At 43.0% G+C, this 17,647-nt stretch overlaps 1 protein-coding gene across 1 annotated transcript in view; it reads right to left on the reverse strand.

The window, feature by feature from the left end:
* The window catches only part of LOC149182184 (ABC transporter A family member 2-like), a 184,946-nt gene that overhangs the window by 95,244 nt on the left and 72,055 nt on the right, over positions 1-17,647 (reverse strand). The window contains exons 5-12 of the mRNA XM_089416793.1: positions 17,449-17,544; positions 17,106-17,306; positions 16,751-16,910; positions 16,401-16,627; positions 16,125-16,242; positions 15,684-15,760; positions 15,476-15,565; positions 15,182-15,325 (exon numbers count right to left, since the gene is read on the reverse strand). Coding sequence (XP_089272919.1) covers positions 15,182-15,325; positions 15,476-15,565; positions 15,684-15,760; positions 16,125-16,242; positions 16,401-16,627; positions 16,751-16,910; positions 17,106-17,306; positions 17,449-17,544 — 1,113 coding nt within the window. The remainder of the gene's footprint in view (positions 1-15,181; positions 15,326-15,475; positions 15,566-15,683; positions 15,761-16,124; positions 16,243-16,400; positions 16,628-16,750; positions 16,911-17,105; positions 17,307-17,448; positions 17,545-17,647) is intronic.

A 17,647-nucleotide genomic window follows, 5' to 3' on the forward strand; every position in this document is an offset into this window, starting at 1 on the left:
AATCTTCTTACTCTAAGGGGATCTAAAGAAGCTGACACCAAGGAACCGAAGGAAAAGGAAGATGAGACGATGCCCGATGTGGAAGAACCTATGGATCCTATTGATCCCCCTCCGCAATAGCCTTCCTGTTCTAAGAAGAGGCCTTCATGGCTTAGGGGGATACTTGATAATGTTGAAAGACACACTGCACCCAGGGGAACCTTCCGGGAAAGTAAGAAGCCGACCAAATATCCGGGATACCTGACCATCATGAGCACGATCATCCAAAATGAACCTTCGTCATTCACAGAAGCTGTCAAGCATCAAGTATGGAAGGATGCTATGACCGGGGACTATGAGTCCATCATGAAAAACGATGTCTGGGATGTGGTCCCTAGACCCCAGGACAAAGCAGTTGTCACTTCGAAATGGCTTTACAAGATAAAGCATGAAGTTGATGGAAGTACGTAAAAGTATAAGGCTCGTTTTTTCGCTCGTGGCTTCTCTTAGAAGGAAGGTATAGACTATGACGAGATATTTGCACATGTTGCCTGATATACCACCATCCGCTCGATTATAGCCCTTGCTTCGCAAGGATGGAACCTACATCAGATGGATGTCAAGACTACGTTCTTGCATGGTTCGATCAAAGAGGAAGTCTATGTGGAGCAACCCGAAGGGTTTAAGATTCATGATCGAGAATCTCACGTGTGTAGGTTGAAGAAGGCTCTCTATGGGCTCAAGCAAGCACCTTGAGCATGGTATGAAAGGATCGACAACTATTTGATGAAGTTGGGATTCACTAGGAGTGAAGCCGACCCTAATCTTTACTTTAAGGTTGAAGATGACAATCCTCTCATACTGGTGTTGTACGTTGACGACCTCTTTCTAACAGTGGCAGACTCTCTCATTCACAAATGTAAGAGGGAGTTGGCTTCTGAGTTTGAGATGAAGGACCTAGGACTAATGCACTATTTCCTAGGACTAGAAGTCTGGCAAAAGCCAGGGGAGATTTTCCTATCTCAAGGAAAATATGTGGTGAAGATATTGGAGAGATTCGGTATGGTGGACTGCAAGCCTGTAACTACCCCGATGGAGCTTGACTTCAAGAAGTTAAGCGGTAGTGCTGCTGGACCTGTTTTACGAAATGCTACCGAGTATCGTCAACTCATCGGAGCATTGATGTTCTTGGTGAACTCTCGTCCGGATATATGCTTTGCAGTCAACACGTTGAGTCAACATATGGTTGAGCCTCACCACACACATTGGATTGGTGCCAAGAATATGTTGAGATATCTTTGTGGCACAATCACTCATGGGTTGAGATACACTGCCGGAGATGTGAGACTACTTGGATATACCGATGCTAATTGGGCAGGCAGTGTGGTGGACCGAAAGAGCACTTCCGGGTGTTGTTTCTCTTTGGGATCTGCCTCGATATCCTGGATGAGCAAGAAGCAGAAGTCGGTGGCTTTGAGCACCGCCGAGGCAGAGTACATTGTTGCTAGTATGGCCTCTTGTGAGGCGGTCTGGTTGTGAAAGCTCTTCAGTGAGCTGTTTGGATTTACATTGGATACCACCGTGATCCTGTGTGACAACCAGAGCAGGATTCGTTTATCAGAGAATCCCGTATTTCATGATCGCTCCAAGCATATCGATATTAGGTACCACTATATTTGGGATATGGTGCAGCGGGAGCAATAAGGCTCCAACATATTGGTACAGATGAACAGGTCACCGACATTTTGACGAAGCCCCTGGGAAAGGTCAAATTCTTGACTTTCCGAGAACGACTTGGTGTCATTCAGAGACCCTCTTATGAGGGTCGAGTATGATGTATTGAGCTCTAGGAGCTCCAAGGGGGGCGCGGGGTACTTCTTGGAGCGACATGCAACCACAGGGCGACTCACCATCCCCTGGTGGTGCACTACGTACAGGGTGAAAGGTTCAACCTTCCCCTGTGACACCCGGTGGCGACTGTAGGACAGGATGATTAGTTCTCCTGTGGACCAGGATGACTAGTTCTCTGTGGCGACTGTGGGACAGAATGATTAGTTCTCCTATGGGCCAGGATGATTAGTTTTCTGTGGCGACTGTGGAACAGGATGATTAGTTCTCTTGTGGGCCAGGATGATTAGTTCTCCTGTGGTGACTGTTGGACAGGATGATTTGTTCTCCTGTGGACAGGATGATTAGTTCTCCTGTCGAGGCATCCTACCCATGCAGTCTTCTCACAATGTTGCATTAATCGTTATCGGGATAATATCGGCGCGAGGAAAAAATCGAAAAAAATCGTAATTATTAGGAAATAATCGGGAAAAAATCATTTGGTACAAAAATATTCATTTTTTTTCAATTTTTTTAATATCTAAACCATCTACAACATAAAATAAATACATTGACACATAAATATGATAAAAGAACTAATATATAAGATGTTTAATATCATTTCTAGTGCTAAAATCACACATAACATTGAATCATGTCCTGAATAGTAAGTCCTGACTCCTGAGTCCCAACTCAGCCTCAAAATATCAACAAAAAATATAATAATGTATCTCATCATGTCATAATGTCATATACAATAAAATGAAGAAAATAACTAAAGTTTAATCCTATTGATTTCCTCTGCCCCTCTTGCGAGAAAATGCCACAGCTTTCCCTTTCCCTCTAGATGTACGCTAGTGCTGGTGGAGTTGGCAGTGGAGTCTGCTATGCTCTAGAAGCTGAAGAACTAGAAGTAGAAGCTATAGGAGGTAGACCACATCCTCTACTGGTGGTAGGGGTAGCTCGGGTAGGTGGTGCCACCTGGAAACATTACAATCTCTCAATACTGAAATCCTGAAAAACTGATAAGTCTGCTGCATTTTGAATGAAATCTAAAATTCTACTTTCTCCATATGAAATCCAATGAGGCCGGAACCACTCTCAAACATCCTGAATCATTTTATGGTAATGTTAAAAATTTAAGTAAAAGGATGAAATGAAGATTAAGGATAATGTCACTTTTACTTTAAGAATTTAACATTACCATGAATAGCATATCAATACTAGGGCCTAGACTTGATCATTAAGCTACTCCACTCAAAAATTATTTGTTTCTTTAAAAAAAATTGCATTTCAAACATTTAGCATCCCTTATAAAACCTCGTTGCCCCTACTATGCAAATGATTTCATAAAAAAATAAAAAAATAAACATTATAAAACCTCGTTGCCTGAGACCCCCACGATAATTTTGATTGTTATCGCGATAAATTCGAATTTATCGCGATAACTTCATAAAAATCGGCCAAAAAAAATTACCCGCGATAATTTCGTAAAAATTGCGATAAAATCATTGTATCAAAAAAATCGTGATAATTTGATTTTATCGCGATTTTTACAACACTGGTCTAGGCTTCATGGGAAGTACCTCTCATTTGATCAATGAGCAGGGAAATGGGGTTAGGGACCATAGTAGTACTATTGATGGACGCATCATTGTATCTACCGTACTCCCTATGCTAGGATGACCTCCATTGATCTGGGATCAATGATACTGATCTGGGATCAGTGAGAGTGGTATGACACACTCTGAGACTGACTTCGGGTCAGTGGAGGATGGTATGATACATCCTCGATCATTTCTTCTTCTTCATAGTTTGAGCGGAGCAGAATAGAGCAAAGCAGGGCCAAGCTGTGCAGGGCAGTGCATTTGATGGCTGGGATAGTAGCGACGGTTAGACGGATTGCAGATGGAGTTCTCCCTAGTTGAGAGGGAGTGTTAAAATTGGCAACTAGGGCCAAACTCCATGTGGGTCACCTTATTTATGGCAGCTGATATTTTTCCTAGATTCCTCTCGTCGAGAGGTGTAGGATTGATCTAAAGATCATCCGATTCCGACGAGTATTTATGGAGATATGAATTTATTTCTAATTACTTGACAAATTGTCAAGGTTGGCCAGCAGCTAAGTGTGTGGCACACATGCCCAGCGTTTCATATAAATAGAAGAGAGGTTGAGTCATTTGCAACTCATCTCATCACTCATCTTCTCTCTCTCCTACGCATTAGATGAGCCTCTCTCTCTCACACGTGTGGCTGAAGAAGGAAGACACAGATTTCTGGTTAGGGCAGCGTTGACTTGGGTTGACCTAGCTGCAGGTGGGCAGATTGGATAGCGTTGACCAGCGTGGAGGCCTTCTTGACTGTGGATTGGGTTGGGTAGCCTCTCCTAGGCTAGCCGCATTTCTGTTCAGCACCTTTGACCAGGTTTGACCACCCCTTTGACCGGCATTGACTGTCAAGGAGCTGTTGCAGGTTTGACCTTACTTTGACCAAGTGTTGACTGCTGTTTGACTAAGGTTTGTGGATTGTTTTGGGCTGCTAAAGACAATTGTTGAAGACTGAGTTCTTCAAGTTGACTAGAAGTCAATCCGTGGCTGTTTTGACCAAGTTTGACTTTGCTGATTTAGGGTTCTCTGCTATTGTTATAAAATCACAGAATTCTGAATTGTATTATTTCTCTCTGCTGAACTATTGAAGATAAAAGAAGATTTGATCAAAGGGTTTCCCTGCATTGCGGTTTGTCCCTGGCTAGCCGCCACATCTTGTGTCTCTTGTCTTGGCTTGTTTTTTGTCGATCATTTAATGTTTTATCTGCATTTTACTTTATGTTGTGATTGCTAATCAGTGGCTAATAAAAGTAAAAGAAGTAAACTGCTCTAAGCATAAAACATACCATAATTTAGCAAGAGTAGAAGTAGATTCTTATCTCTTGCTTGAGCAAATTGCATTAGCTTGTGAATCTACAGGATTTTCTACATGGTATCGGAGCAAGATTGTTTTTTGGGCCAGAGTTTGCAGAGCAAATCTGAGAATTTATGTGCAAAATTTTCAGAAACAAACTGTAGATCTGGATTCCTTGGGAAAAGATACCCAAATTCAAAAAATATCGACTAAATCGGAGTTCGAATGAGGGAGATATCGCTGATTTAAAATCAGCTCTCTAGAGGAGATTTCGAAGTTTTGAGTTTATGGGTTACAGGTGAAAGTCGAATTTGCAATACATACTTCAGGATCGGCAGATGGCGTTCCATGGGTTGAGGCTTGAATATGCCTTGGAAGGAAGCTCAAATTTCATAGCTTGGAGGGACAGGATGGACAATGTGCTAGAGGACAATGGCTTGAAGGAATTTGTTGAACAAACAATTCCTAAGCCAGCAGCTACTGATGCACAGAACTTGGCCGAGTGGAAGAAGTGTGTGGCGAAGGCAAGGCGGATAATCCTTGAGGGAGTTCAAGATCATATTGTCTCGAGTCTCCATGGAAAGGAAACCCTGCATGCTATGTGGAAAACATTAAGGACTTGTATCAAAATAACAGTGATCAAAAGAAGTTGGAGCTGAAGGATAAACTTCGTAAAATCAAGATGGAGAAAGGTGAGACGATTCCAAAGTACTTGATGTAGTTCATTCAATGTCAGGATGAACTTGGAAGTGTTGTAATCACGGTTGCCAAGGAGGATATGGTGAGCCTTACTCTTCTTGGACTCCCAAAGAGTTGGCATAGTTATCAGGACTCTGTCAATGGTTGGGAGAAGCTTCCAGATTGGGAACGACTATGGTCAGATAATAGATTTGATGCAGGATGAGATCACGAGGAACATCGGGGATGGCTCTTCGTCAAAGACTGATGATGAAGAGAATTGTGCCTTAGCGATTAAGGCAAGGAAGGGGAAAGGTTAAATGTATCGTTCCAAATCATATTCTTATCATTGTCACAAGATGGGTCACTTTGCTACAAATTGTCCATTGAAAAAGTCCAAGGAGAAGTCCCCAGGAGGAACGGCGGGTGAGGCTTTGGCCTCCCAATTCGAATTGGACTTTTCCCTCATTGCATGCATGGTGTCTTCAATGATGGGAAGTGTCTGGTACTTAAACAATGGAGCTTCTTTCGACATGACTGGCGACAAAGAGTTATTCAGTGAAATAGAGGAGAAAGATATCAAGATGCATAGATGGGTGATGACAGTAAGTATAGTGTTACTGGTGTGGGCACTATTACTTTTCAGAGGAAGCATGCGGCTCCACTCACCTTGAAGAATGTTATGCATGTACCCGAACTGACGAAGAACTTGGTTCTGTTGCCATGCTTGAGGATAGAGGCTATTATGTGATCTTTTCGAAAGGAAAGACGTTCCTTCGACACATAGTGTCACGACCCCAGGCCGGCGGTAGTCTTTCAACCGCTCTTGGCGAGGTGCGACACCACCGAACACTTCCTTTTCACCAATACTTATGTTCATGGAGTACGCATAACCATTAGTCTACTTAGTTTGTTTTTCGCAACCAAGTATTATTATGTTTCCTTAATACCAATGAACACCCATACACATTCATTATCATCAGCAATTATACATGAAGAACACAATTGCACAGTATAAAGGGAGGGGCAACTCCCTGAACAATGAGTCTGCCCGGATATATTATATTAATCAACTTTCCAACATTACAAAGCTTTACAAGTATACTTGGAAACACCAAGTTTCATACTTAGCCAATTTTACAATATTCCACACCTTCGTGTGTCAACCAAAGTTCCTTGCCCGAGCCGGGCGGGCGCGCCTTCACACGAGCTGCCAACCGCACTCCTCAACCGAACCTTGTTTCTTTGTGCACAATGGGCGGGTGACTCACCCGAGTCACCACCCGCGCTCTTCGTCCAAACAACGGGCCCCTTCACCCGCGCCCACGCCTTTCTCCCAAGTCTGCATGCATATCTTCGTGTAGAGCTGCCCAAGGACGGACACATTAGAGTTGCGCCTCCTTGTTGCAGCTCTACCTTCCCTTCACACTTTACTTGCCACCGAAAGACTTTTCTTGAATTGCTTGCCTCTGTCCGAACGACGGGCGCCTTCCACACCCACGCCTTCACCCGATACAATCTCCGTGTGAGCTTACCGTGTAAGTCTGTCCAAGAACGGGCGCATAAGAGTTGCGTCTCTTGATACGGCTCTAACACCTTTTCGTACCTTTCCTTGTATCTACGAAGGAATTGCGTTCGAATGATGATTGAATGCTCCAATATCGCATCCAATATATATGCTTTACGGTGGTCGTGCCACCCCTTGGCCGACCTGCACTTCTTTGCCAAGCCGACGCCTTCGTTTGCTCTTTTGGTTGGTCGGCCCATCGACCAACGCCCCAACTTACAACCTTTCCACCGTCGGCCCGTTTGATGAACGCCCTCGCTTGTTCACTATATATATATATATATATATAGCTCGCCCAGCACTTTTCGCACGCGCCCAAGTGTTTGCTCTGCGTTTTGTTAACCCGTGCTCTCAACCAAGTCGCACTTCATCTCGACGGTGATGACCTTCAGACCGCAGGTCCTTACATCCTCCCCCACTTGAAATCATTGTCGTCCTCGACAATATCTCGTCTCGGCAACCATCTGTCACCAAGCTATTCATACCAAGGCATACACCTCATCGGTATGTCATACATCGGAAATCATCTCAATCCATGACCATCAACCACCCTGTCACAATCTCCACATGCTGCTCCCCATCGTGGAAGGCTGGCCCATCCATCACAAGCTACATGCTTCCTGCAACATATCGTGTCAACCTTATCATGTGTCGTCCTTGTGTGAACTGCTACCATGATACTCCAACACAATGCTAACACATCTTTGTACATGCGGGCCCCCATGTTTGAACTAGTTGGGTAGCTAATTCAACTGTCACGCTCAAACCATGAGAATGCACCTCCTCATGCCACCATCAGTTGTTTCTCTGAACATCTCGTCACATCATCAACTCGATCAAGAATCCATCTCCATATAAGTGTAAGCCATGCTCAGGTCCATGAAGTAGTCTCCATCTCATTTGCAACTTGTTGTCCATGACGTTTGGTGTCAATGTGCTACAGGAAATCAGCAGCATCTATCCCAACATCATCCATCTGCAAAACATCCATCTCCTCAAAGTGAAGAGATCATCTCATCAAACTTCGACTCTTGAAGTGCCACATCCAGGTCCATGAAGCAACCCCCATCATATCTGTAATGTGCCATCCCTCAAGTCTGCCATAGAAACAAGTATACACCTGTCTCATCTATCCACGTGCTGCCCATGATCATAGATCAATCAACTCCCATGTGTCAAAAGTGGTTAAGTCTCAGCTCAACCCATGCCCAAGTGTTGCCACCAAGGCATCATCAGTGTTGTAACTCCATCACTCCAAAGTGTCTCCAAGTCCACCATATATGAAGTCTCCAAAAGTCACAACAATCTCATGTCATCATGCGCTCCATGTGTCATCTCCAACCACATCTCAGCAAGCATACAAGTCTCGGCCCAAAGGTCTCTGCAAGATGCCTCAGTTCTCCATGTAGTAAGAATGCTCCATAGTCTGCTCACAACTCCATCCAAGTCCATGGGCTTGTTGTACAAGAGTGCACAACCTCTCCATCGGCTCATAAACAAAACATCTCCATGTCACATCAGCAAATCTACCTGCACAACATCCCTGCCTTGGCACTCCTCATTGGATGCCCATAAGTGACACCCCTACAAGTGCTCTTGCATAATGTCCCTACATAAGACTGCCAAGCTCCATATCTCCAACCTGATGTCCATGACTAAGTTGCCCATGTAGTCAACCAAGTAGACCCATCACAACAATCGGTCATCCCTATCCATGTTTGCAATCTTCGGTCTAGTGAACTTGGTCACCCAACCATATCATCATCACGTGAGTCTCTCCATCATAGCTCCCCCACTAAAGGTTCCACCAAGACTTGCTTTTGGTCTTGGCCATGAGAAGTACACCCAAGCAACTCAAGTGTGTGCCCTCCTCAATCTGTCTATGAGTCATGTCGGGCACTTAGCCAATTCTCCATGTGGCTAAAGCATGACCCAATCCTTCGCAACGATCATCATGTTCCTCCCTTGTCATGGGCCTTTGTACCTTCTACCATAAGGTCACAAACAACCCCAACAAGTCCTACAACAATCAACAATCCTTGCTTCTCCATACAAGGTCTCATCATAGACATCCATGGTAAGATGCTCCCCTGCATCGGCAAACTGACTTTGCCCTTCCCTGCATACGGTCCATCTACCAAATGCTCAAATGAAACACAAGTATCAATAGTACTTACATCATCATCATGAGGCTCCTCCATGTGAGTATCCTCATCCATCCATGTCTGCAAATTGCACGATCCTGGTCCATCTTGATCAATCTCAAGTTCATCCTCCATCGTTGTCACATCTGCAACATCTTCAATCATCACGGCTTCCTCTTCCTTGTCAACACAATCTGCAACTTCATCCTGCTCCATTATCCAACCAAGTTGAAGAAGTTCGTCTTCAACATTCTTTTCCAAGACTTCAAGTTTCTTTCAAATCCGGGGATTCTCTTCTTTCAACCGCTTCAACCTATATAAGGTAAGCAAGAGCTTCCCTTCGCATTCTTCCAAACCTGCCATGCCTTGTCGTTCAGCTTGGCCCAAGCACTAAGCTTCACCTCTGCCAATCCTGTCACGAATTATTACACTTCTTCTACCATTCACCTAAATCACCAAGTTCCTTGCAACCATGAACCCGCTCTAGTTCCACTTGTATGTGAAACCAACTTCCTTCACCTGCAAGTACTTGTTTCCACTGTCACCAACTGTCAAGCTTCTTCAACCCTGAATCAGCTTCAATGCTTCAACACCATCGTCACGAGCAACCTTGCTCTAATACCAACTGTCATGCCCCCAGGCCGGCGGTAGTCTTTCAACCGCTCTTGGCGAGGTGCGGCACCACCGAACACTTTCTTTTCACCAATACTTATGTTCATGGACTACGCCTAACCATTAGTCTACTTAGTTTGTTTTTCGCAACCAAGTATTATTATGTTTCCTTTATACCAATGAACACCCATACACATTCATTATCATCAGCAATTATACATGAAGAACACAATTGCACAGTATAAAGGGAGGGGCAACTCCCTGAACAATGAGTCTGCCCGGATATATTATATTAATCAACTTTCCAATATTACAAAGCTTTACAAGTATACTTGGAAACACCAAGTTTCATACTTAGCCAATTTTACAATATTCCACACCTTCGTGTGTCAACCAAAGTTCCTTGCCTGAGCTGGGCGGGCGCACCCTCACACGAGTTGCCAACCGCACTCCTCAACCAAACCTTGTTTCTTCGTGCACGACGGGTGGGCGACTCGCCCAAGTCACCACCCGCGCTCTTCGTCCAAACAACGGGTGCCTTCACCCACGCCCACGCCTTTCTCCCAAGTCTGCGTGCTTATCTTCGTGTAGAGCTGCCCAAGGACGGACACATTAGAGCTGCGCCTCCTTGCTACAGCTCTACCTTCCCTTCGCACTTTACTTGCCACCGAAAGACTTTGCTTGAATTGCTTGCCTCTGTCCGAACACGGGCACCTTCCACACCCGCACCTTCACTCGATACAATCTCCGTGTGAGCTCACCGTGTAAGTCTGCCCAAGAACAGGCGCATAAGAGCTACGGCTATAACACCTTTTTGTGCCTTTCCTTGTATCTACAAAGGACTTGCGTTCGAATGATGATCGAATGCTCCAATATCGCATCCAATATATATGCTTTACGGTGGTTGTGCCACCCCTTGGCGGACCTGCACTTCTTTGTCAAGCTGACGCCTTCGTTTGCTCTTTTAGTTGGTTGGCCCATCGACCAACGCCCCAACTTACAACCTTTCCACTATCGGCCCGTTTGATGAACGCCCTTGCTCGTTCACTATATATATATATATAGCTCGCCCAACACTTTTCGCACGGGCCCGAGTGTTTGCTCTGTTGTTTTGTTAACCCGTGCGCTCAACCAAGTCGCACTTCATCTCGGCGGTGATGACCTTCGAACCGCAGGTCCTTACACGTAACCACGGGTCAAGTAAAGAAGATAGGATTCGAGTTCAAAATCTCTATAAGATAGAGGTAGAGGATTGTGTTTCTTTGAGTTCAAAAGCAGAAAAGATGTTGAGCTGAGACGTCGACGAGTTGTGGCATAGGCGATTGGGCCACTTGCATCATGGGGCTTTGAAGATATTGCAACAAATCTCTATTGGTCTTCCCAAAGGTACGCTTGAGCAAGTTGATACATGCAAGGGTTGTACTTTGGGAAAATACACCAAGTCTTCCTTTGGAGATAGAGACAATTGAGCAGAGTCTATTCTGGAGAGAGTCCATTCAGATGTGTGTGGACCATTCTCGACAGCATCCACGACCAAACACAGGTATTATGTTATATTTGTTGATGACTATTCTCGTAAATGCTGGGTATTTTTTATGCAAAAAAAGGATCAAACTTTCACAAAGTTTTGTGAGTTCAAAGCATTGGTAGAGAAAGAGTCTGGCAAGAAGGTTAAAGCTCTACGGAGTGATAACAGTGGTGAGTATGTCTCCAATGAGTTTAAGAACTTTTGTGCAGTGGAAGGGATTAAACGAGAGTTGATGGCACCCCATAACCCTCAACAAAATGGGGTTGCCAAGAGGAAGAACATGAGCATAGTAGGGGCAGCAAGGGCGATGTTGCATGATCAGGGCCTACCACTACACTTGTGGGCTGAGGCATGCAACACAATGGTTTATGTTTAGAACCGTAGCCCACATCGGATACTTGAGATGAAGACACCAGAGGAGGCTTATTTCGATAAGAGGCCAGATGTTGGTCACTTCAAGATTTTTGGGTCATCGGTTTATTGCCATGTGACCAAAGATGCATGGAAGAAGCTTGAGCCAACAACAGAGTTGGGGATCTTTGTGGGGTACACTGATACACCCCACAACTATCGAGTGTACATGCCGACCAGTCGGATGACAGTGGTTTGCAGGGATATCAGGTTCGATGAGGAGAAGGCCATGTGAGTATCCCTTGAGAGGGAGCTTGAGCTACATGCGGATGAGGAGCTTTTAGCTCCTAAGGTTGAGGGGCCTCAGATTGATGTGGAGCAGCCACATGCAGAGGTTCAGAGAGTGGAGACATCCACTCAGGCAGAGTCTTCTAGAGAGGGAAGAAAGCGCACTAGAGAGGCTGATAGATCGTTGGATGATGCACGAGAGAATGTGGGAGCACCCTCTTCTCAGCGCAGACAAAAGAGGTCACCATAGAGGTACACTGGATACATGGCACTTATGGGTGCATGTGTTGTGACAGAGCCATCTTCCTTTCAGGAAGCAGTGCAGCAGCCGATTTGGGTTGCTGCGATGGTAGAGTATGACTCCATAGTTCAAAACAGTGTTGGGATGTGGTCCCGAGACCGGAGGACAAGTCAGTTGTAAGCTCCCATTGGCTTTAAAGGTAAAGCAAGTTGCAAATGGTAGTGTGGAGAAGCATAAGGCTAGATTTGTGGCCCGTGGCTTTTCACAAGTAGAGGGTATTGACTATGGTGAGACCTTTGCTCCTGTACTCGTCAATCAGATCTATTTTGGCACTATCAACACAGATGGGTTGGAAGATCCATCAGATGGATGTGAAGACTGCCTTCCTCAATGGCATGATTGAGGAAGAGGTGTACATAGAGTAGCCCGAAGGTTTTGAAACCTTGGACCGTGAGTCGCATGTGTGCCGACTCAAGAGAGCGTTGTATGGGCTGAAGCAAGCACCCCGTGCTTGGTACACCAGGATAGATAACTACTTCACTGGGTTGGGCTTCACGAAGAGTGAAGCAGATGCGAACCTATATCACATAGTGGTGGAAGGTAAGTTGTTGATCATTGTACTTTATGTAGATGATCTCATACTAACAAGTGATGAGAAGCTCATCAAATCTTGCAAGGAGGACCTTGCAAGAGAGTTTGAGATGAAGGACATGGGGCTCATGCATTACTTTCTTGGCATGGAGGTATGGCAGGGAGATGGGGAGTTGTTTGTATCTCAGGGAAAGTATGCCAACGAGATACTCAGGAGATTCTGCATGGAGAGCAGTAAACCCATGGAGACTCCTCTAGCTAGTAATTGGAGGAAGGAGGATGCTACTTCAGGGGAAGTAGTGGAAGCTACTGTTTACAGGCAACTTGTGGGTTCACTCATGTACTTGGTGAACACACGACCGGATATGTGCTATGCAGTTAACCAACTTAGTCAAGCGATGGTTAGGCCTACCAAGCTATATTGGAAGGCAACAAAGCATGTATTGAGATACCTCAGAGGCACTACTCAGTTTGGGTTATGGTACAGACGAACAGAGGGAGTGAAGCTTCAAGGCTTCACTGATGCAAATTGGGTAGGGAGTCCATTCGACAAGAAGCGCACATCAAAAGGGATCTTTAGTATTGGGTTAGCGGCAGTTTCTAGATACAGCAAGAAACAGAGATCAATTTCACTCAGTTTGGCAGAGGCAGAGTACATGGCTGCAAGTCAGGCAGCATGTGAGGCTATCTGGATGAGGAAGATCCTGGTTGGTTTGTTTGGTCAGCAGATGGATCCAACAGTGATTTATTGTGATAATCAGAGTTGTATCAAACTCTCTGAAAATCCAATCTTTCATGATCGGTCCAAGCATATTGATATCCGATATCATCATCTCAGAGATTGTGTATTGAGGCGGATCATGTTGTTAGATTACATTCCCACAGAGGAGCAAGATGCTGACATCTTGACAAAGGCATTGTCAAGATGTAAATTCGAGTTTCACAGAGACAGGATCGGGGTAGTTGATAATCCCTTTCTTGTTGAGAGGGAGTGTTGAGAAATGGCAACAAGAAATTCCAGTTTAATTTGTCCTTGAATTAAACTGTGAATTAAATTCAAATTCTATTCTCATAGCAACTTAAAATAGTTAAATTAAGTTTATTAAACTTACTTAACTTAGGAAATTCGAGTTGGAAGTCTTTTGGAAGTCATGTATATGTTCTCCCTACTTTGTAGGAGTCCAATGTGAGTTAATTGTGAGTTGTAAAATAGAAGACTCAGTTTCATGAGTCAGTTCAGTTAAATTAGTTCTCAAACTGATTGAGAGAACTAATAGTGAGTTAACAGTCAGTGGTGACACTAATGAACTCCACTAGTGCTACTCTAGTTAACTGAATATTTACTCATCAGAAACTCATGCATGTCGATTCTGAGAAAGACCCAGTTGAGACTAGAGAACAGGGAGAGTGTACTATTTGTTTTAGATTTTTCTGAGTTGCACTGGTAGTGCATACAATCAGGAACTGATCTTTGAGGGATTGTGCTATTTTTAGAGGCTTTATTTCCCTTTAAATACAAGCTATCCTTGATAGGAATTACACATTGGAATAGAGACTTGGAGAGCTTGTGAATTGGCTAAGCTTTGGCTTTGAGCTTGCTTATGAGTTGGAGATTGAATTTGCTGAGTGTTGGGATTGTTCTAGAGAGAACAAGCATTGTAATTTCATCTTGATTTTCCGGATTACTACAAAACATATAGTGGGGTTTTGAGTTATGGTTTTCCCCTGATATTTATTGTGTTATGTGCCTTTGATTGTCTTCCTCTATTGATTATTGTTTGCTCGATGTTTATGTGCTTCCGTTGTAAAGAATAGAAGTAGATTCTTGTCTCTTGCTTTAGCAAATTGCATTAGCTTGTGAATCTACAGGATTTTCTACAACAAGGGTATCAGGACAAATGTAGACAATGTCAAGTAGTTTGGTCTCCATCTAAGATGATCTGGAAGAAAATATATGCACTCTTAACTTTCTCTATGTTGGTAGTCTAATGGAAGAAAACAGGCACGTATAATATATACTCTTTGTCTATACAAGGACCAAATTTATGTAGTTCCTTGTAACCATATGTCATGCTACAAGGTGAAGTAGGTTTAATCTATTTCAATGGTTAATTGGTGTCTACTAGATCAATTTCTTGGGAATCATCACGTGCAAAAACTGCATTGTTGACTGGGTTTGCAGAACTGAGGTGTCAATCACTTGCAGAACTGAGGTTTCAATAACTTGCAGAACTTGGCTTGCAATTATTCCTTATCAAGTTAATGATTTAGGCATCTAAACATAAAAGATGAAACTAGTATCCACGAAGATTAACGATTTTTAATAGAATAAAGAATATGTAGCCAATTGCCTTGTCTAGATCTCCACACATGACTAGTCTAGGAAAAACGCTGCACTTTAGTAATCAAACAATTTCAAAGAATTCAAATCATGTTTTATAGATGTTAACAGAGTGGAATATGATTGGAAATACCGGTTCATCAAAGAAAACTAGTTTAGGATCTCCTATAAGGGCTATTGCGACACTAAGACGCCGCTTCATTCCTCCACTGTATTTGCCAGCCCGCATATGAGCTGCTTCTAATAGCTTTACTTGTGATAACAGGTTCTCTGCATCCTGCATAATAAGAACCAAAATTTCCTCATCATATGTATGGTGATTTTGTGAAAGATTAGACCTTCAAGACACAGTGACAAGCACTTAATTGCAAGAACAGGAAACATGAAGCTTAAATTTCCAAGAAAGCCAAAGCCATCAAGAACATACAGATTTAATGGCATGTTTTGGCATGCCTTTGATGCTAGCAAATAGATGTAAATGTTCTTGCGCTGATAGAGCATCCCACAGAATATCAAACTGCAGACTAAATGCAAATTAGAACACTTCATATTGCGGCGACTATGCACAAATGTATGAAGATATTCAGGCATAACTGCATCTTATTTACTTTGATGTTCGTAGGAGTGGATTGTACCTGAGGACAAACTCCAATTAGACTTCGAATGTTGGACATTCCACTCGTGCTTTTGATAGAATGGCCATAGATCAGTGCTGTGATTATCCCATACATCAACAAGAGTTGGATGAATGTTTAAGCCAGGCATTTCAATAAGTGGAACTCAGAGCAAGTGTGGAAATAAATGATATTAAACTTTCTGATCAGAAACTGAATTCAGTGTGCAATAATTTTATTTGTACAATGAGAGCTTAAAATAGTCATTATACACCAAGAAATATTAAGCATTATTAGAACAAGATAACGGACTAGACCATTCTGATGATAATTTATGACCCAAATCAGATGAGTCTGATCGTATCTTTTGCAAGCTACACACAATAAAATTTGTTTGTGTAATCCATGATGATAAAATGAAAAGTAAAGCTCAGGGAAAAGCATCTGGTAAGAGCAAATTACCGTCACCGGCTGTGATTGGAGTAATTCCAGTCAGGCAGTTGATTGTAGTCGTTTTCCCGGCACCATTGGGTCCAAGGAGACAGAATAGCTTATCTTTCTCAATGTTTATCCACAAGCCCTAAAATTTGGTCAGATAAAAAGGAAGAAGAAAATAAACAGTAATCAGAATAGGCAAAGGTATTTTTCCATCAATCTTTAATTCTATGCTGCTCAGTCATGTATGGAAGTCGAGAATAAGTCACAAAATATCCAATGCCATTCTTGTGTCCTATGTACCTTTACAGCATGATAGGGAGCAGTTTTTCTGCATTTGCAACAACCAACCATACTTTTACCAGGGAATGTCTTGATAAGGCCACGGACTTGGACAGCCACATTTGGATCCATCTTATGCTCAGTTACTTGCTGTCTGACTAATGATTCTTCTGTGGCAACATCTTCATCATCAGGAATACTTCCATATAATGGTGGAACAGACCCTGTACAGCTACAACAACCACCACCTGCAGAAATCAAATATCCTTTAGTGAAGCACATCAAAGATACGTGTCATTTGATCTGGAGACTAGAACAACATCAGTGAAACGGAAACTACGATCGGAAAAACATCTAAATTTCCTGATTACCTTCTACTTGATTGCTGGCTTTTCCAGTCCAATAGGATGTCTTGAAAAAGTAGAACCAAGACTTTCTAACACCGTTCACATCTGGCAGCACATTGTCAAAGTAGATGGCCAGAATAAACCACAGAAAGAATGTTGCTGTGAGCCACTGGAAAATATCATCCTGGGAACAGGGTGTATTCATCATGTCATGTTTTTAAATTGAGTAAAACCAGATGGGCAACAATCATTAACCCATCCACCAAGCGGTTCAGTTATCTACAATAGATCTTGGAAACTACTAGAATCCTTAGGAAGTCAGTACAAATTATCAAAATTGGAAAATGGTGATAATACAGATGAAATCAGCTGAACAAACCATTTTAATCACACAGCCTGAATCTGCCGTAGGACACTTTGATCTACCAGACCAGCTGATTCCTTTATCTTGTTCTGTAGCTGTTGCATCTCCCAGCAAGTTTAGGCCTTGAGCAAAGAGATTTGGAGGGAATATGGACCAGATGGTACGGTAATTCTTAGGAAAATTATCTGAATATGGAAATCCAAAAGTTGTAACCAGCTGCACAAAAACTAAGATAACTATATAAGTGTTTGGGATTATATGAATTCTGCAGGGTTGTGCAAAATATTAGCTTTATGGAGAATGTACAAAAAACTGAGACAGGAACATAAAGCAAAAATAACCACAGTTGAAACCAAACCTGAGTTATAAACCCGATTATGTAGATGGAGAATCCGACAGTGGTTGCAGACGAAGATTTGCTTATAAAGGTGGACAGCATGAAGGAGAATCCAACCTGTTGCATGATCTATGTCAAGTATCTGTTATTCATGCCTCTAGGATATAAGTCAAAATAAGATAGTGTCCATTTATACTTCTCCGTCTTTTGTTCCTTAGTT

The sequence above is a fragment of the Pinus tabuliformis genome, chromosome 3_2 (genome assembly GCF_031772625.1).
Source record: "Pinus tabuliformis cultivar Carrire ecotype Pingquan chromosome 3_2, CPIR1, whole genome shotgun sequence".
Taxonomy (NCBI): domain Eukaryota; kingdom Viridiplantae; phylum Streptophyta; class Pinopsida; order Pinales; family Pinaceae; genus Pinus; species Pinus tabuliformis.